This window comes from Sinohyriopsis cumingii, chromosome 19 (genome assembly GCF_028554795.1).
Source record: "Sinohyriopsis cumingii isolate HCF-2022 chromosome 19, ASM2855479v2, whole genome shotgun sequence".
In the NCBI taxonomy this organism is placed as follows: Eukaryota; Metazoa; Mollusca; class Bivalvia; order Unionida; family Unionidae; genus Sinohyriopsis; species Sinohyriopsis cumingii.
The window spans coordinates 24,611,972-24,632,016 of record NC_142979.1 but is presented as its reverse complement, the minus strand read 5'-3'; the positions used below and the strand labels follow the sequence as shown (position 1 = coordinate 24,632,016).

Below are 20,045 nucleotides of genomic sequence, written 5' to 3'. Positions count from 1 at the left end.
GTAGCAACATCAACATCCTTCTGAACTGATTCAGTATTTTTTCCATCAATCATGTATGTGGCGCTATCAAACAACGCCATAATCCCGTTGTTGATAAAACCAACACGCAAATTGGCACCATATGGCGTATTAGCTGCAACATTCGTTACAAGTCTACCTTCTACTTCAATAAACGCCTCAGCGGGTAAGAAATATCTACTTGTATCATGAACCTGTAATTCGATTCTCCCCCGCTGATTTGGTTGTCTTGCGTCATAGGAATAAAATTGATAATCACGTACCGATTCATATTTAATGACAGGTGCCTCCATATCAAATGCTAAGTCGGATTCGCGCTTGAACATTTTTATTATAATTACCATTTTTCCAAATGGTGATCTAAATCATCGTCGACGAAGACCGCTTCCTGCTATTAAATTTGATGTTATATTTCTTTCTGCTTCTTCAGATAATTCCGCTAGTTTTTGATTTGCAGCCTGATTTATTATTTTACTTACGTCAGCGGGCATCACTTCAGTACGTGCCAGTTTCACTGATGGTTGTCGTTTTCGTCGCATTAATCGTGTTAGTCTATCTTTGATCGCCGATAACGCCTTACCAGCAACATTGACAATTACTCCAGGAGCTTTATCACGAACAATATCAATAGCTTTCATCGATAATTGTTTTGCAATAGGTGCTACTTTTGGAGCTATCCTTGTAAATAATCCCTGTACAACATCACCAAGTCCATCTCCGTAAGTAGCTCTGTAGATTGGTAATCGTGAGTTTACCGCTCTGACCTGCACGGGTTTACGATGATTATTATGTATGATCATCCTATTTTATTTGCTATTTATTTAACAATTAGTCACTATAATCATCAACAAGTTCATCGATAAGTTCTCGGTAAACTCCGATATCCATGATACCACCTTGAAATAATCGCCGACAAATATCAGCTGCTTCATTAATTATTTCTGGTGAATTATTTCCGGCACGTTTTCCTCCTATGAGAACTTCTAACCGTGACACATCATTAATGATATTATCAGGACAAACAAAATCATTTCCCAGACCACTGCCAGTAGCTCCTTCTCCTGATTTCTCAGGTGATGTCATTCCAAATATATTTTTAATTTTCGACAGCGGTGAAAAATGTTGTTTTTGTTCTGTTCGTTGCAGAGGTGGAGGAAGTTGATACTGGGAGAGTTCTTCTTGTTCTAGTTGTCTTATTCTATCTCCATAAAGTGTTTTTACTTCTTTATAAAGAGATTTGTATTTCAAATCATTACTTTTAACCTGTCTTTTGTTTGCATATATGCGATATATCCATTTAATAAGATTATCATCATTTGTCCTCTCATGAGGGGAGTTTAAAATATCGGATTTATTAAATATACAATATAATATTTTTTCAGGTAATTTTTCTCTTTCAGTGTTTCTGATATCTTCGGCAAACCCTTCCTTAAATCTTGCAATTAATTTTATATTTTCTTTTACTGGCTTGGGTTCAGATTCAAATGCTCTTTTTACGTTGGTGACTTCAGTACGAAGTTTTTCAATACTTTCAAGTATTTCCTCATCAGCGGGTGGAGGTTGAGCCGCAGCTATATCAATTGGAAGATCTCGTAAAATCTTCTTTGTCTGTTTAGTTCTTCTTGCTATTTTTTCAGTCTGTTCTGCTGTTTGTTTTGATACCGGAAGAAGATCTTCTTTGATAACAGCTGTAACTTTTTCAGTAGCTGCAGTGACGGGTTTAAACAGTTTTTTTGTGTCCTCTTCGTATTCAACTTGTGCTTCTTGCTGCGCTTGTAGATTTTTTCTGAATGAATCTCGCACGGGAAGAAATTTTTTGAATTGCTTCTAGTCTCTCTCGTGCTATTCTTGCAGTATGAGAGTCTGGATGTACCATTATTTTTAATATAACAATTTTTTAATTAATAAATTTAATGAAACAGTTATCATTAATATATGTACAATTGTACGTGGTTAATTCAAGGAACAACAAATAAACGCAACAAAAGGTGCCATGGAGAATATTGCAGGAGACATAATTATATTTTATCAAAACATTCTCATGCTGGTTCACGACATTGTGTTGGATGTAACAATGGCGTCAGAGGATTATATCAGATTTGTAAAAATTGCGGTGGAGATCGATATAGAAGTTTAATGATATATTACAGAAAAAGAAAGAACATAAATCCAAAAATAGAAAAACCACCATCAGAACTTGAATATTACTTGAAGAACGATAAACGTATTCAAGATTACTCTGATGAAGATTCAGAATGATTGTACTCTGATGTTATTCAGAATAATATAGCAGCAGAGAGGGTGTGGACCGCATCCATTGTTTGTCTGGGTCAATCAATGACGCGGTAATGTTAATGACCTCTATGAAGGGTCACTATTTTTTTTGTCTAAAAAACGTACGTGACGCGTTAAGTGGTCTGATCGCCCTCTCTGCTGCTACATTATTTATAAATAATTAATTTATCACCTATGACAAATAAAAAATAGTTCATTTATCAATAATTACTTTGAAAGGTCTCTTACTATAAGCTTGCCTGTGTATAAAACGCATATAACCATAAACAGCACTGACCTAGAATAATAATAATAATAATAATAGTAATAATAATAATGGGGACTTTGTATAGCGCCTAGTCTTTAGAAGCTCTAAGCGCTTTACAACATTAGACAACACCTATAACATAAAAAACCCATATATAATGATATTATTACAACAACAGCAACAAGAAAACACCATGAAATTAAACAACATTAAAAAAACATGCTGAAAATATTTAAGGTAGGGAACATTGTTAGATCTTTAAGTTTGTTCTTGCAGTCGAAATAAGTGAGTTTTAAGAGCACTCTTGAATGGGATCACTGTGGCTTTGTGTTTAAGTTCAGTGGGCAATTCGTTTCGCGTTGCTGGGCCCTGGTATGCAAAAGTACGTTGTCCATATGACTCCGTTTTCGTAGTGGGAATAATGAGTATACGATTGTCAGAAGAGCAGCGTAAGTACCTTGCTGGTGTGTACACATGGGTGAGGTCGGATAGGTATGTTGGACTGGAGTCCGTCAGTGAAACGTAGCACAGAGAACAAATTTTGTGTTTGATTCTGGATCGAATGGATAGTTAGTGTAAGGTACAGAGCAGCGGGGAGGTGTGCTCTGATCGTGGTACTCTAAGTATGATCCGAGCAGCTGTGTTTTGAACTTTTTGAAGTTTCTGAAGTAGATATTGAGATGAACCAGACAGAATTGAGTTACAGAACGACAGAATTGGATGGTAGCATCAACTTCAGTTGGGAGGCTAGATTTGTATATTTGGGTGTCGTCAGCGTACAATTGGTGAGACACTGGATGATGATCTATGACACTTGAGAGCGGCCGAGTGTATAGAATGAAGATAACAGGTCCAAGAACAGACCTCTGTGGAACACCACAACATAGATTAACTGGGCTGGAGTGTATTCCATTTGCAGATACAATTTGTGTCCTGTTGACCAAGTAGGACTTGAACCACAGTAAGGCTGTATCATGAATGCCAAATTCATGCTGGAGACGGTGAAGTAATATATCATGGTATATTGTGTCAAATGCTGCAGTTTAGTCATGACATAGTGTGATAACACATTAGGGTCAAGGTTGTTTGTTCTAAACATGATTTCAAGCCTTGAGTGTATACCCTAATCTGCCGGTGAATTATGGGTCAACTGCTTTTCGCAGCAGGGTAAGCATTCTATACCAATCAAATCGGTAGCACAACATGATTTCCTAGTAAAAACAAGTACTCGACATATTTGTCATACATTTTCTTCAACAGTTCTATCTCAAAATATCGATAATACAAATTGATTTTCGAAAAGGAGGCATGTAAAACTATTTGCAAGCGATACGAGGGAGATCTGAAGTGTTCTGAATATTTTGTTATAACTTTTCTTGTTTATTTGAACCTGTCAATAACTTTAATGCCATTCGAAAGACAAAATTACATTCACTAAAAGGATCTGCAGGTGTATGTAGAATACGCCGATCACGTGCAGATATCTGCGTGTGTCGTAACATATGCAAATGATTCGTGTAAAAATGTCGGAATAGGAGAACAACATTCTGCTACTGTGGAAAGACCATACGATAAAACACGGGAGCGCGTTGGGTACTTTCCGAATGATATCATTGCAGACTCAGATAAAGAATGCGGATGCAATTCTCTGTCACAAAATTCTGAGGTGGTTTTATCGTTTCAAAGAGGGTCCAGAATCAATGGAAGATGACCAAGGTCCTGGAAGACCATTATCTGCGATTGGCGAGCGGAAAGCGGTTACTGTGAAGGTGAGCAATGCTCGATATACATTTGAAGATAATTGTTGCATTATTACTGGCATTAATATCCGACTGGCATTAATATCCGGCTGTTTTTATTTTAAAGAATCATTCAAAGCTCAAAACGACTTTTGCGAGATGGGTCCTGCATTTTTGACGGTTGATCAAAAAGAGACTTGAAACTGCCAAACAGCTTTAAAAAAAGTGATCACAGACGTTCAGGTGATGAAACGTGCTCTTGTGTTTTTGATCCAAACTTATGAGAAAATAAAAATATTTGTTTTGGAGGAAACGAGCAGAGAGCACAAATCACTCGACGTAGTGAGGCTGTCAAGAGAGTTTTATAAAAATAGTGTTTCGATGCAAAAAAGAAAAAAGGCCCTATCGTCCAGGTACCTCTGCCTGACTCTTCTAATGTCGCTGGAATTTTTATGCCTCCAAAGTGTTTTCAAAAGTTGTGGAACACTACCGAACCACCCGTCTGCACAACGGTACCCGTGGTATCCATCAACCTCATGACAATACAACGGCGCATAGATCCGCCATCTCGATAGAGTTCTTGTGGGAGCACATCATCAAACATCCACGCTTTGCCTCATCCACCGTACAGATTCAAGTTATTTTTGTCTGAAACCATTATTAACGATTCGTTGTGGGGCAGACGAGCTGAAAGCTGTCATACGATTGGAAGTGAAGCTTCCATGTGTATGAACAACATACCAGAAAGTGAATACAAAATGTAACTTTAAAACTTGGATAATCAGAGTGAGTATCTTTGTAGAGGAGCATAGGAAGTACTTTACGAGGTTGCACTGACGTAATGCTTACTAATAAAGGACTTTGTTTACAGTGTATCAGCCTTAAGACTAATACACACACACACACACACACATATATATATCCCTCATATAAAAGGGATTTAATGACACTTTAATTATCCTTAATTTTGTGGTTCTGTCTCCGATGACTTTTATAAACTACACCTTGACAATTTATTTGTACAACCAGTAATATCATATACGAAATTAATTTTCTTTTTCTAAGTTTGGATACTATTTTACCATACTAATGGTCTTGTATTTTTTAACAGGTTGCAATGGATATTTTCTAGCTTCCATTGTCACAGTAATTATTTAAATTTTTGGGAGTGAAGATCAAGGTTTCGAAACCAGGATACACCATGGCGAAATAAACGTTTTAGTCTAGAAATAATAAAACATTTTTATGTCAACTAATCATAGAGGACTTTACTTTTGAAAACATCGCGTTTGATTGGATTAAACAAACGACTCAAGCTCATGGTCATGTTTTCTTTTAAACCATAATTTGGCAGTTTATGTAATTGACCACAATGCACACGAAGAACTACTTTCGTTGCACGTCAGCCATAGAAGAGGAATTATTTCCATAAATACGTTAGCCGCACAATCAATCAATTAAGACGTTAGTATGTCAGACCTTTCACGAGTAATGTTATAATTACTATCAGCTTGTTACCTTTTTGGTCTTTTGTACATGCTGGTCACCATAGCTAGAAACCATGCAACACGAAGACAGTCACTCACACACGAGAGCGCATATATTTGGAAACATGCCATATGAAAACCTTCTTTGGGATTCCTCAGAAGACCTTCTTTGGGATTCATCATTTGTCTATTACTCTCAGATACTCACTTGTACGGACAAATCCAGACGCAGAACTGAAGACATGCTGTATATAATGATTTTTTTCTTGTGACCTATATCCAAACGCGAATCGCCACTCCACTCCAACCCCAAAGTTAAATACGCAAAATTGGGGCTAGCGATTTTCTTACACGTGAAGACTATGCAACCGTGCTGAAATCTTATTGTATGTCACTTGACATGTCGTTGGGCAAGAGTTAAAAGGTGCTCATCTCACACTAACTATCGGAGGTTTTTTCAATATGACGGCAGAAACTGGGTTAGGTCAGACACCTATTTATTCCGGATAGACACCCGTCGTAAGGATGTAAAGCTCCTTGTTTGAGATTAGGTGTTCACTCTCAAACGTCTAAACTGACCTTATAAAATTAAAGTTCCTTTGGGCTGGTTTAAACGAGACTGCATGCTCTAATTCAGATGTAAAAGTTGTCCAATATCCAGTCCAGGCCTGATTAGTTAGGATAGATGTGGCCTACTTAGTTGGTTAAAGATCAATAAAAATAAAAATAGATTAGTACAGATTTGGATCAGACTACATGGCAAGCCTAGTTACTGTTTATTCCAAATATATATATATATATATATATATATATATATATATATATATATATATATATATATATATATATATATATATATATATATATATATATATATATATATATATATATATATATATATATAAAATAGGGAAATTAAAATTCTTGTTATACAGTTGTGATTACATAGATAACTGGAGTAAAATGATTTGGTGAAGTGGTCAAATTATGTTAACCAGTTCTGAAAAAAACAGACATCAGGTGACGACCAACGATGAATTTATTATTGCTGTCTGGTATTTTTCAACAATAACAAAGATAAATGGCAGAGCGTTTGGTTGTGATAAAAATAGAAGGAAGAGGCCAAAGTGGGCATGAGATCATTCCCTTAAATCACACTAGCCTGCAAGCCAAATATAATTCCAGCTGGCCACTTGCTCTAGATGCCAAATGGTTGCTAGGGAATAACTAAATGTCCATCATTATTCGAAGAATATGGGTAGAACTTGTCATACGAAGTACTTGAATTTCAGTTTGTCATTAAGTATTATAGATATAAAATCATATTTTCAAATTAGATTACTCATAGGATAAAAACAATGCAAATGATGCCACCATAAATGAAAAAAACCCATGTTATTAGAAGAAAAAAATTCGTAAAGATTGATCGAAAATATTCGTTTTAGACGAGGCTTTAAAAACAATTGGACCTATTTGCTACAGAAACCACACGATTTACACGGAAGTCACCCAAACCTCAGTTTTGGACTAACATACTGTAAGATACATTTCCCCAAAAAATTCTATGAGGTGGCCAAGTAATTCTGGAAGTGATTTCAAAAGTACATTTTTCAACGCGTTTGCTACATCAATCAAATGGTTGACACAAAAGCCATAAAAAGGACGATTTTGGTAGAATATTTCCTAAGATATATTTGAACAAAGTTTGACCAAACGTGGCTAATTAGTTTTAGATACGAATAACACTTTTATCTGCTGTAGATACCAGCTGGTTGCTAGGAAAGCCACCAAAAACATAACTTTGGTAAACTAGTGAAATGGCCAGCAAAACGCTCACTTAATAACAACCCCTTTTCTCATGAATCCCACTGAATATCATTGATGTAAATAAATCTAAATAAGTCTCCATCTCAAGCTGCGAGCAGTTGCATGTGAAATCATAAGAAATTACAGAAGCCTATTGATTGGTCAATATGCATTTTGTCACAAGATGTCCGTACTATGTTCATGTACCATACAAATATATTCGTAACTGTACGACTACTTAAAGACACAGGGCAGTATCATAAAGAATATCCAGCTTTAAGTTGAATGGGTATAACTCTTTTAAAACGCATCAGGAACACACTGATCGAATGTGATCATTGGGTATAACTCTTTAAAACGCATCAAGAACACACTGATCGAATGTGATCATTGGGTATAACTCTTTAAAACACACCAGGAACACACTGATCGAATATGACCATTGGGTATAATTCTTCAAAACGCATTTGGAATATCTCTTTAAAACGCACCAGGAACATACTAATCGAATATGATCATTTGGTATAACTCTTTAAAACGCATCATGAACACACGGACAGAATATGATAATTGGGAATAACTCTTTTAAAACGCACCAGGAACACACTAATCGAATATGATCATTGGGAATATCTCTTTAAAACGCATCATGAATACACTGATCGAATATGATCAATGGGTATAACTCTTTAAAACGCATCATGAACACACTGATTGAATATGATAATTGGGAATATCTCTTTAAAACGCATCATGAACACACTCATCGAATATGATAATTGGGAATATCTCTTTAAAACACATCAGATACACATAGATCGAATAATGCGCTCATCTCCTGATGATCAACATAGAAACTAAGCATCACAGAAATCTATTAATAACTGCGAGTCTAGTTGTGGTCAATAGATTGTGTCATACACCTATTATCTCATGCATTCGTAAAAATGTATGACATGTATTTGTAACCTAATGATTTATTTGAATCCTAACTCAATTAAATTTTCACGTATGCGTAATATAATTCATAAAAAGAGCTTGACGTGATATTTACTTAGAAGCATTAATGTCTATTCCGTCTCTTAAACCCTGCATCCGCAGGGCTTAGGCGCCAAGTCACCGACCGGGAAGCTTTCGCCCACTGGAGATGATTTCACACCCTACACTTTAATAGGACCTTTGGCAACTCTGATAATTAATGACTCAATACAGTTATTCCTCCTATAGCGTCATTCATTGCAGCCATAACACTTACTCAGTCTCATTATAGGCGAGGGAGCATTATAATAAGGGATGTTCAAACACAGATGCGACATAATAATACATATAAACGCAAAATTATCACATAAACTTATGTGAAACCGTGTTATAATTTGCCCTCCTTAGCCAAGAACAATGAAATTAAGATCCTATGGTGAAGCAAACATACTTGCAACGAGCTCCATGATAATGCCTGAGGGGTAGGAGTATATAGAGTGGCTTTATAGTGAGGATGGATCACTTATCAAAGTTCCATAAAAATGAAGTGCAAGCTGTTTGTCAGAGGTGGAAGATGTGTGATCTCCCACTCATTATGATGCTTTCGTTATCGTATTCTAGGAGATGATCAACCACGGTGTTATTGCCCAGATCGAGTAAACAATAAAGTAAAATATGAAATTAATGGGTGGAATAACTGAGATCTGAGCATAGATATAGAATAGGACAACTCGAGTACCCGTATGTAAAATATAATAATATCATGAATTACATAAAATGAAACTGAACATGGCATTTTAATGAGTCACTTAGAAATAGAGTTAAAAAATATGTATGCTCAATTGAATCATCCGCCCTGTCACATTAATAAAACAAATTTCATCATATAATCGACTGACTGATCGAAGTCAAATTGCTGTCATGTATGCATCACTTTGTTGCTTCCAGTCCTTTCCAAATCATTGTTGGTGATAGGTTGGTGTTGCCGTGTTCCCTTTCCTTCTTTTTCTTCTCTAGCCTCTTCAGGTCATCAACCATCTTGGTTGAATACTGCGCTCTTTTCCACTGTGCAGTGCTGGTATGGAGCGATTTTCCTTCAAATAAATAAATTACCCAATCTAAACACGTGTCAGGTCTTTTTTTATCTTCTGGGATCATAATACTATTTCCCATTCTTTTTTTACATCAGATCTTGTCTTATCGGAATTCAACAGAACTAAGCCAATGCCAGTTCGCAACATGATCTGATACACAAGCAGCCTATTAACGTGAATGTATGTATTTTCTAGCGACTACTCACATTCCTACTGGAACCATGACATAACTAGACCTCGTAAATAAACCATCACGCATCCCCCACCCCCCGTGGGCTGAAAATTACTAGCTATGTCAGTCAACACGTGTTCCTAATGCTAACACCGTCGATTATTGCTTGAAAAGAATTCACAACTTAATTACACAGATGAATTAATGAGCTTCACTCTTTATAATAAGTTCCTTGCTAATTGGTGCTCATTGGCATACATTTCCAGACACAGAAAAAATAATTCATAGCATGCATGATAGATCATTTAGGACAGGCAAATTAATTCTCACAATCCGTATCAAAACAAAGCATGAAATTCCCACATTACATGATTTCTATTAAACTAAAGACAGATGAAGGCACGATTATTTTCTGAACTGAATGAAAATTAAAATATGAATTTAAAACGAATAAATTCAACAAATCATTACAAACTTACATCAATGAAGATATTGTATGTGATTTAGACAATACCTTTGTGCCTTCTCCGAGACACGCTCCCTTTTCTATGAAGCCAAATCTCTCTCTGGTTCCAAGTCTCTCAAATTCTTCCCGATCCACGTTCCTTGGACAATTTAATGAAAGAAATTACTTATTAATTTTCCTTGAGGCTAAATTTCGGCTTCCCATAGAAACTTAGACTAAAATTTCGCAAGGGAGATTTCTTAAACCTTGACTTTCAGCTGGGAGCACAAACCCTCTCGTTCAGCTTACCAATCAGGTTCTACTTTTTCTAACCGCTAACTTTTTTAACATTTTCCAACTGAAGTTAGAATAATTCTCTCTAGACCGCCTTTATTAATAACTTTTCTGGAAAATATCATTTTTTATTGCACCTGTTTCAAATGGCCCAAGATTATCCAAAATTTTGTCTTAGCTTTGTCATTTCCCACTACGTGACCTAACATTAACATATCTGTCTCACCGTTATTGAACGGACTATAATTAAAATTCAGTTATGCCTTCACAAACAAAACGTGAGGTTAACTACCACGAGATGCCACGTCATTGCGAGCCTAGCCCATATGTCAGTCATAATTGTTATGTGTCACACTGGCTATGACAGAATTTACTGCGAAAAATATCTACTAAATTTTGCACCATCACACTGTGCGACTTGAAGCAGTCACAAGATTGTCCCATGTTACATCCAGTTCTTGGTTGAAAAGAACAATAACTTTTCCAGAAACTGAGGAAACAAAATTTTGGAATACGTACGTCTCCATATGACGACTACAACACTGTAGGTAAATAGAATCACTGAACTATATGCTGTTAGATTTAGTAGTAGTCACAAAATTGTCTAATATATTGCATCCAGATGTAACCCAAACTGGGCAACAACTTGCAAAAACATGGGTCCACTGAAGGCACATATGCTCAACTGAAGAATTTCCATGAATCCAATACTAGTTTTTCTTTTCCCAACTGGTATCGAAAGTATCTCTGATATCCTTGAGAAACTCCAATGTACCAAGCTTGGTACAAATTTATTTTCTTACATGTATGAAATAACAATGTTTACAACAAATTCTTTTTGCCATGGCAAATGGCCATGAACCTGATTATCACCGATAATTTAACTTGTCTTGGACAATGTCAAGAAATACATATGTGCTTAATTTGGATACATCTAAAATTAATATCATTTTGTAAAATATCCCACCAAAACAGCAATTTAATATATAAAAAATGTGGGGGGGGGGGCACCAGACAGATACTCCCCCCACCCCATTTCCCAAACAAATTAAAAGTGTTGTTATATGTTTGTGTATCCCCCAAAGGTATGTATGTTGTATATTTTATTATAGAATTTTGATCAAAAAATTTCAAATTTATAATTTTTGATGGGGTATTTGCATCCTTAGTGTGAACTATAGGGTTGTTCATCCGACTCCGGGCTTTAGTCCCTTATGTCGGAGTTCTTCCCCTTTCTGTTTGGTGATCTTAGCCAGAGATCTCCTTCGTCTCGTGTATGCTATATATGTGTTTGCTATATTGTGTGTATGTTATATATTTCTATGTTGAGACGGCAGAAAACGGTGTAATATATAGTTTTAAAAAGAAACTTCTTGTTTTAGATGAGTGATAATTGTGTGACGTTTTCTCGCTATTTCTTAAGTACTTCAGACTGAGAGGCTACGTCTGAATAAGGATCCACATTTTTTTCTTTTATTTGTTAATGTTTTTCCAGAATATAGTCTTCTCTTTTATTTATAGAAAAGTTATAAAATTTTCAAAAGTATATTTTAATTTTTCTTCTTGTTATGGTATTAGTCCCTACAGGTTAGTATGGTTAGGTCCTTATATTATTGTGATTTTTTTATTTTTTTTATACAACTCCCCTTGTTATTTGTTCTGTTTGTCCCTTTCCACCGTATGGGTTTTTATGTTGCTCTTTCGCAGGTGAGTTCACTTCGCGTAGCGCCTTGTGACATAGCCCTGCGACGTCTGTGCAACTTGCTTCACCCATATGGTGGTTCCCTGTTACCCTTAATCTATGTTATTTAGTGAGGGGAAAATAATAATAATAATAATAATAATAATAATAACAATATTTAAAAAATATTATTATTCAGTTCTATGTTTGAGTTTCATTTTTTTTATACTATGAGGAGAGAGTTGGGGGCTGGGCTCCAGCTCGCTTTTGCGTTACTCACCCCTAGTGGGCGGTATTACCGATTATCCTCCCCCATCTCTCCCTCCGTGTCGAAGCTTCACCTTATATAAAAAGTCCTTTAGACAAAAGTATTTTTAATAGTATTCATTATTTGATAATTTTTATCACCTGGTCACAGGAAAGCATTGTTATTATTATATAATCAATTATTTTTAAAACCACTTTATTTTCATAATCCACATCTATATATAATATATTGTTCCTCTGATATTTGTATTTTTTTTTTAATACATATTTTCATAATCAGTAGTATCCTATTATTTTTTGTTTTATCACATTGGGCAATCGTATATAGTTTGGTAAAATTTGCTGTTTTGCATAGAGGGCATTTCAGTATTATCCTAATCATACAACGTTTAACAGCGTCTTCGCCTGTAAGCCAGGCGTTGTGTAGATATTTAAAAATAATACTTTGTGTTTTTACAGATCTTATTTTCTACCAGTTTTTCCAAGTTCTTGCCTAGTTAGCCCCCAGTTGTCTTGTTCTACTCTACATCTGATTCTTTTAGTTACATCTTCTATGATCCAATCATAACTCTTTTCTTTATCTATCTGCCATAACTCTGTCATATCCTTATATTTTGAAAGTATATCTAAATTTACGTGGCACTTCAAGATTTTTTTAGTGATTTTATTATTTCTGTATATATCCGGTCGGCTTCTCACACAAAAGCCGAACCAGTAGATATACAGTGCCTCCCACGCCGTAAAAAGGCTTAGGTCACACTTTTTTAAATCTATTTATTATATTGGTTAATTTTAGTAGTAGTGGGCTTGGCAGGCCCAATCTCCCTCTACTTTTTCCTCTCTATAGACTCTCTGTTTTGATATAATGTATTTTATAGTTCCATATATAGTTCATAATTTCATTATCAAGTTTGTTTAGAATGTTCTTGTCCATGTCAATAGATTTTATTATATAATTGATATTTGAATATAAATATGTTTTGGCCACTTGGGCCCGCTCCATGATGCATTGTGGCGTTAGGGCCCAGATTTTCGCATTTTCTCTTATTTTGTTGATTACATGTTTGCAGTTTTCTATAGTTTCTTTTTTTCCAAAATACACCCCTAGAGATTTCACCGTGTCTCTCAGTAGGTGAGGAGGTAAACCCGGGTGGTTGCCTCTCCAGTTGCCTGTTTTAAGAATTTCAGTCTTGTCGTGGTTTATTTTTTAACCTGACGGTTTGCCAAATTTTTCGAATTCTTCTTCTAGGCATTTATAAGAATTTCCCTCTCTTATAAAGTCTGTACAATCGTCAGAATGTTGGAGCATTTTAAATTCTTTTAAATTTGGTATTTGTATACCTTGTATTCCTGGGTTGTTTCTTATCTTATGACTTAGAATTTCAATTGCCATTACGTATAATAGCATTGATAGCGGGCACCCTTGCCTCACTGATCTTTGTATATCGAATTCTTCCGTGCATTTACCATTTACCTGAACACATGAGGATACTCCTGTGTATAGGATTTCGGTCCATTTTCGGAAGTTCGGTCCGAAGCCAATTTTTTTATAGTAAATTCTGTATATAGTTTTGTTCTAATCGATCGAAAGCTTTTTCCTGGTCGAAGAGTACCATACCACCCTTCGTGCCTGTTTCATTTATGTAATCTATTATTGTTTTAATATTTAAAATGTTGCTTTGAATATCCCGTCCTTTTCCCCACGTTTGATTTTCATTAATTGTTTTATTTATCCCACCCTTTATTCTATTTGTTAAAATCCTACTCAAGATTTTGTAATCCGTATTCAGAAGCGATATTTGTCGCCATTTTTAATATCATCCTTGTCGCCTTTCCCTTTGTATATAATGATAATGATTCTTTCTCTCGTGGATTTAGACATTTGTTTCTTACTTAATAATATATTATTGTATAGAGCATTCAAGATCGGCGTTAGTTTACCGTGGTATTTTAGGTAGAATTCCACGGTGAGTCCATCTTTCCCTGGCGAGTTTCTTTTCGTAAGTGTAGCAATGTTTCCTTTAATCTTTTCATCTGAGATGACATCGTCACACTTGTCTCTGTGTTCTGTTTATATCATCTCGCAGTCAATATTTTTTAGATAATTGTCGGATCTATTTTGTGGTGTATAACTCTTTGTAATATAAATAAATACTATTTAAAATTTCTTCTTTTATCCTATGAGTTGCATTGTTTATTTTTTATTTTATTTAGTAGTTTTTCACCCCCTTTCCTAAATTCTTCCCGTTTATATAAACTGTTCGCTTTTTTAAGGATTTCTGTAAATTTTCCCGCTATAATTATTCTGTCCTGATTTTCGTCTTCTTCAATCAAATTTATTTTATTTATTAGTTGCTTTTTCTTCTTCTTCATCTGTTGTCTTACTTAAGATTAATTTAATTTCATTTTTATCTTTTTTGTTGTTTTTTTTCCGGTCCCTGTTCGAATATTCAATTGAGTTTCGTTTTATTATATCTTTTAGTGCATCCCACTCATTTATTATGTTAAAGGTTTCTTCATTTTTGAAAGCTTCAATTTCGTTTTGTATTATGCCTATATATTCTTGTTCATTTAATATTGGTTGTTCAATTTCCATTGTCCTAAGCCCCATTTACCTCTTTTATTTTCAAGTCCAAAGTAACCATTTTGTGGTCGGATAATTTCATGTCTGTGATGGCTGCATTTATATAAGTTAAAGGATATAATAAACGTCTACTTCAATCTTCATGTTTATAATCGAAAGTAAATTCCCTTTTCAAAATGTTGAGTTTTCTATATATGTCATGTAGTTTATGTTTGTTTATTAGATTTATAATTTCTGTCCTATATCTCTTATCACTTGTTGTTAGATCTGTTGTTCTGTCGATTTCATCCCCTACCCAGTTAAAATCACCTCCCAAAATGAGGTTTTCCATTGAAAATTCTTGCAGATACTTAAATAAATTATCAATAAAATTGAATTTCTTGCTTCTACTTGCTGGCATATATACGTTTATTATGTGCCAGTTTTGTAATTTTATGTGTAGTAGGCGTCCCTTAAAAAACACTCCCTCATCAAACCTTTCCCAACTTGCTCCCTCTTTATTTTTTATAATTGTTGCAAACCCCCCCACCCCATGTCATTATTTATAAAATCATTACATATAACTATTGCATTTAGTTTGTCCTCTATTAAGTATTTGAGTTCTGGCGTGATTCCATTATGTGTTTCTTGTAACAAAATAACATCAAAGTTTGTTTCTTTGGTTATTTTGTCTGCTTTCGTTTTGTCTATTCCATTATTATTAATAGTAGCGATTCGGAAGTTTGTTCCATATTTTTTTCCTCCACTACTCCAGGTGCTGCATCACTTTTATTTGTAATATTCTTTTTGGTTAACGTATTATTCAAATTTATAATATTTTATATTCGTGTGTGGCTCCGGGTAGACCCCAGAGCTTCGTTTGGCTGACTACTATCTGTTGGTGTGGGGCTCTGGGTAATATCCTGACACTCCGTTATTTTTTTTTATAATTAATTTCCGTCAGTTATGTGGTTTCCTTTACTCGTTTTCGTGTCCATATTTTGTCCATGGTCGTCAAAGCTCAACTCCTTTTCAGCGGAGGAACTGTGAGATGACGTGCCATGTTTTCTTTTTTCTGGGCCGGTGTTGAAGTCAGGGGTGTGATCTCCTGTACATCTACCGTTCCTTCCTCCTCTCGCTTTTTCACATTCTCTTGGTCATTTTCGTCCTCGCTATATGCAAGAGAAAATACGGGTTGGATTCCAGTGTTTCTACTGCGTATTATGGAGGCTCTGGGTGACAAGTTTTCTTGGGAGTCTTTGCAACCTGTTGTATTGATTGTTGATGTTGTATTTTCATTCACCGACGGTGTATTTGTTACATTTCCTTTGCACTGAAGGGAATTCTTTCCAATTTCGATCTCATTTTGGATCTCTATATCTTTTGCCATTTCCTCATCCATTTGATTATCATTTGTCGCGGCTACATTTGCGTATGTCTTTTGTGCATCTGGGTTCTTTCAATCTCAAGGTGCATGACCACTATTCTACATCTTGAGCACGGTCTTTCCTGCTCACAGCCTCTTTACCATGACTTTCGCAAGAACCCAAGCACATAGAAAAAGGTTGGTATTTTTACTGTATCTTGCTTGGCCACACTGATATTTCTGATTCCAGTTTTTATTCCTGATAACCCCATACTCTTGCCATTTTTTGGTTCTGTATTTTAACTTGGAATTTGTGCAGTATTTTTTTCCACCAGCACCTCTGCGTCTACTTCGAGGGGGAGCCCCGAGATCTACCCCTCTGGTGATGAGTGGTGCATCAGACACGTATGCCGTTAACCCCTTCACTTCTATTTGGGTGGCGTCTAGCAGGGGGGTATCAAAATCTTTCGTATATAATACGAATTTGTTTCGACCCCCGTTTTGTATCCCTTCTATTTTCTCTATTGGGATTCCCTTTACTTTGAGAGTCGTAATTATGTCAGACTGTCTGGGACAGTCATTTACTGCCCCGAAGTCTAACAGTTGACATCCTTGGGGGTGGGATGCCACTAATCTGTCTCTACCATCCCCCTTCTCTATTCTGACTTCGAAGCACTGTTCTAATCACCTCTGTATGTTTTCTTTGTACCTATATGTATGTTGGCTGTTCAAGGATAGTTACAGTATCTATGATTTAAAGGTTTCTACAGCTTACGCCACTGCGTAAACTATGCAAATTAACTAAGCATAAATATTCTTTAGCAAAGAGATCAGATTACTATAAAGTTTATCAAATAAATACACGAGGAAGATTCAATTAATGACAGGGATTGTTAATTTACCAAAAGACCACTATGGTGAACTCCCACTCAAATAGATTTAGCTCACAGTGCCTCGCGCCACTGCGTAAGACAATGTACTATTTGTATACTCACAAAAGCATTAAGTCATTAATTTATCAAATTTAATTTATCAAAAGCATACTGAAACAAAAGATTTCAGACTGCAATAGATTACCATTAATGTAAAGCAAGAAAATTCAAATTAATGCAAAAGGATAACTAAATGAAAAAAAGATCACAACAGTGATATAAAATGAAAACTAAATGAAAAAGGTTCACAATGGTGATCTAAAAAACAAATATGTAAGTGAAAAATGAAAGGTGGAATGAAATGCAATTCTAGATTACCCTTTCTTCTTATTGTGAGCTCTTACGAGCTGCCTTGGTTGCCAATTGCTTTCCCTTCTTAAGAGCGACAAAATACACGTGTTGACTGTTTGGCGTCCAGTATTTTTTTTTTCTTTCTTAAAGGGTCTAAAGTTTTCTTTTTCTGCCGTTTCTAGATTGATGTTCCACGTTTTGTAGTTTCACACAAGTAATGGAGGCAGCTCAAAGCTTTGCCTGAACATCGAGGGCGAATAGAAAGACATCTTTTTCCTTTCTTTACAGCAATTTAAGTGGCAAGTGTCAAGGTTTTCATCAGACGTGTCAGCCAACTGGATATTATAAAAATCTATTCATACTTGGACAGTCCTGGTTTTATCATTTTCACAAACCAGTACAACTAAGACCTTTGTGTGGTTTTCAAAGCTCCTTTACAAACAGTGCCAGACTTGCCAACCCTGATGAGTCCGTCTCAGTAAGGCAGTTGATTTTTTTCCGTAAGATTTACCAGTTTTCAGTAAGGTGCAACAAAATATCAATAACTGCCACTGTAAAGCTGGAAAACGTAATTAAAAGTTCGACGCAGCAACGATAATCATTTTGTTCAACTGAAAATGTTGTAAAGTACGCGTAGAGTGTAAAGTACGCGTAGACTTTATTTACCGCTGGTACAGTTGCACAAACTTTAGTTCCAAACCCTATGCAACTCAATGGCTTGTTGCTATATTTCAACTTGACGTAATTCTTGGAAATTCTTTTTCCATTTCACTTGACGACGGCAATCATATCTCCTGCCACGAGACATACTCAAATTGGCATGTGATGTCCAATAAACGTAATTGTGTTCTTTCCAGCTTTTATTCACAAGAATCCGAAAACTCCTTTTTATTCTTTTGTGTTGATTATTAACACTTTTCTAGAAGTTTATTTTCCCTTTCGTCTTTAACATTGCGTCTCTTTCTAGACGCCATTTTTATTTTATTTTGTTAAAATATGATCAACATTTTGATCATGCAGACGCTTCGCATGAACAAATATGTGCAGTTTAAAGCGTCTGTGTGCTGCTGTAAAGTTAGTCTGGTTCCCTGACTAACTTTACTAATTCCAATATGAAATCCGGATGCAAATCAAATACGGACGAACCAATAACAGCATGTCCCCGCTGTGGTGGCGCTCTACAGTTTCGTATTTTCCATAGGTTTAGGATTTTAAAGAGAAAGAATTTCCCCGGCTTTCCTCACTGGTTATACTGGCTATTTAAAAAAGACCTTGTATATCTTAGGTATAATGCAAAGAACCTTTAATTTCCTTTATTTTGGTGTATGATTGATGGGTGTACTATGGGTTATAGAGTATACAGCTTGACCTTACTTCAAATGTGCACCTTTCAAAAAAGTGCTAGCTCTACTTGGTCATTTTCACTTCCTGAACTTCAGAGGTAAATTGTATAAAAAAAGAGCGATAACCTTTTTACATTTTATATATTTGGTAATTCATTCATTGCACTTTCAGAAGCTGGTATTGTCTAGTCTGGCAAAATTCATTTTCCCTATTTTAATAACTGCTATGTATAGTGTACTTTAGACTAATTCAGACTGATTTTTTAACACAAGGGAGCAGTCATTTTAGTTAGCAGTGTGCTTAAATCATGTAAAATTTCCAAAAGTACAATATCCAAAAGAAATATCATCCACATTACATTAATGAAGCATAGAGGTATGCAAACATTCTCTCCACTGTGCATGTTTTAAATGCGAACTACTTCACCTTACATACGTCACTCTCTCAAAACTACATATTATCTGCTGAGCGCCACCTATAGCACGCTGTTATAACACGAATTCCGACATAACACGGTCGTGGTGTGGCTCCCGAAATTTCATATACATGTATTTTGCTCATACAGAAAAGAAAGAAAAAACTTTCTTAAAAGCACCAAAAAAATAACAGTTAAAGGTTTATTATCATTTTGTGGAAGAGATCGCGTTTGAATAATACAAGACGATCGTTGCGTGGCTCCTGCAATTTTATATGTATTTTTCTCGTAATGGAAAAAGTAGTTTCTTCTTCTTAAAAGTGCGAAAAATAATGTGTAAAAAGTTTATTCTTGGATCGCGTAGGGCTTCGCCAATGTCACAAACTTGGATATGTTTCCTTATTGGCGACAAAATTTACCATCTGGCGATTTTTTTATATTGGCGACATTGTTGGCTGTTTTAAACTTGTATATAAAACCATTGGTTTGGAGTGGAGAAATTCGGAGGCCCCATGAAAGGAAACCGCAAACAGAATATAAAATGCACTGAAATTTATCTATTGTTACATAAACAAATTCTTTGTCCATATTGACAAACCATCTAAACAGTG

General features: G+C 35.5%; 1 protein-coding gene across 2 annotated transcripts; it reads right to left on the bottom strand.

Annotated features, from left to right (window-relative positions):
• Positions 1–6,807: 6,807 nt before the first annotated feature.
• Positions 6,808–18,660, bottom strand: LOC149775300 (uncharacterized). Of its 2 annotated transcripts, XR_016416625.1 has the most exons (3): positions 17,703–18,660; positions 10,351–10,441; positions 6,808–9,664 (listed from the first exon to the last, which is right to left on the bottom strand). XR_016416625.1 is itself a non-coding variant. In XM_089944493.1 (2 exons), the coding sequence occupies exon 1, from the start codon at positions 16,486–16,488 to the stop codon at positions 16,108–16,110; it is 381 nt and encodes a 126-aa protein (XP_089800619.1). In that variant the 5' UTR covers positions 16,489–17,696; the 3' UTR covers positions 6,808–9,664; positions 10,351–16,107. The 2 variants fall into 2 exon arrangements, 1 of the variants encoding a protein (XP_089800619.1); XM_089944493.1 differs by lacking the exon at positions 17,703–18,660 and having other exon boundaries at positions 10,351–17,696.
• Positions 18,661–20,045: the final 1,385 nt, after the last annotated feature.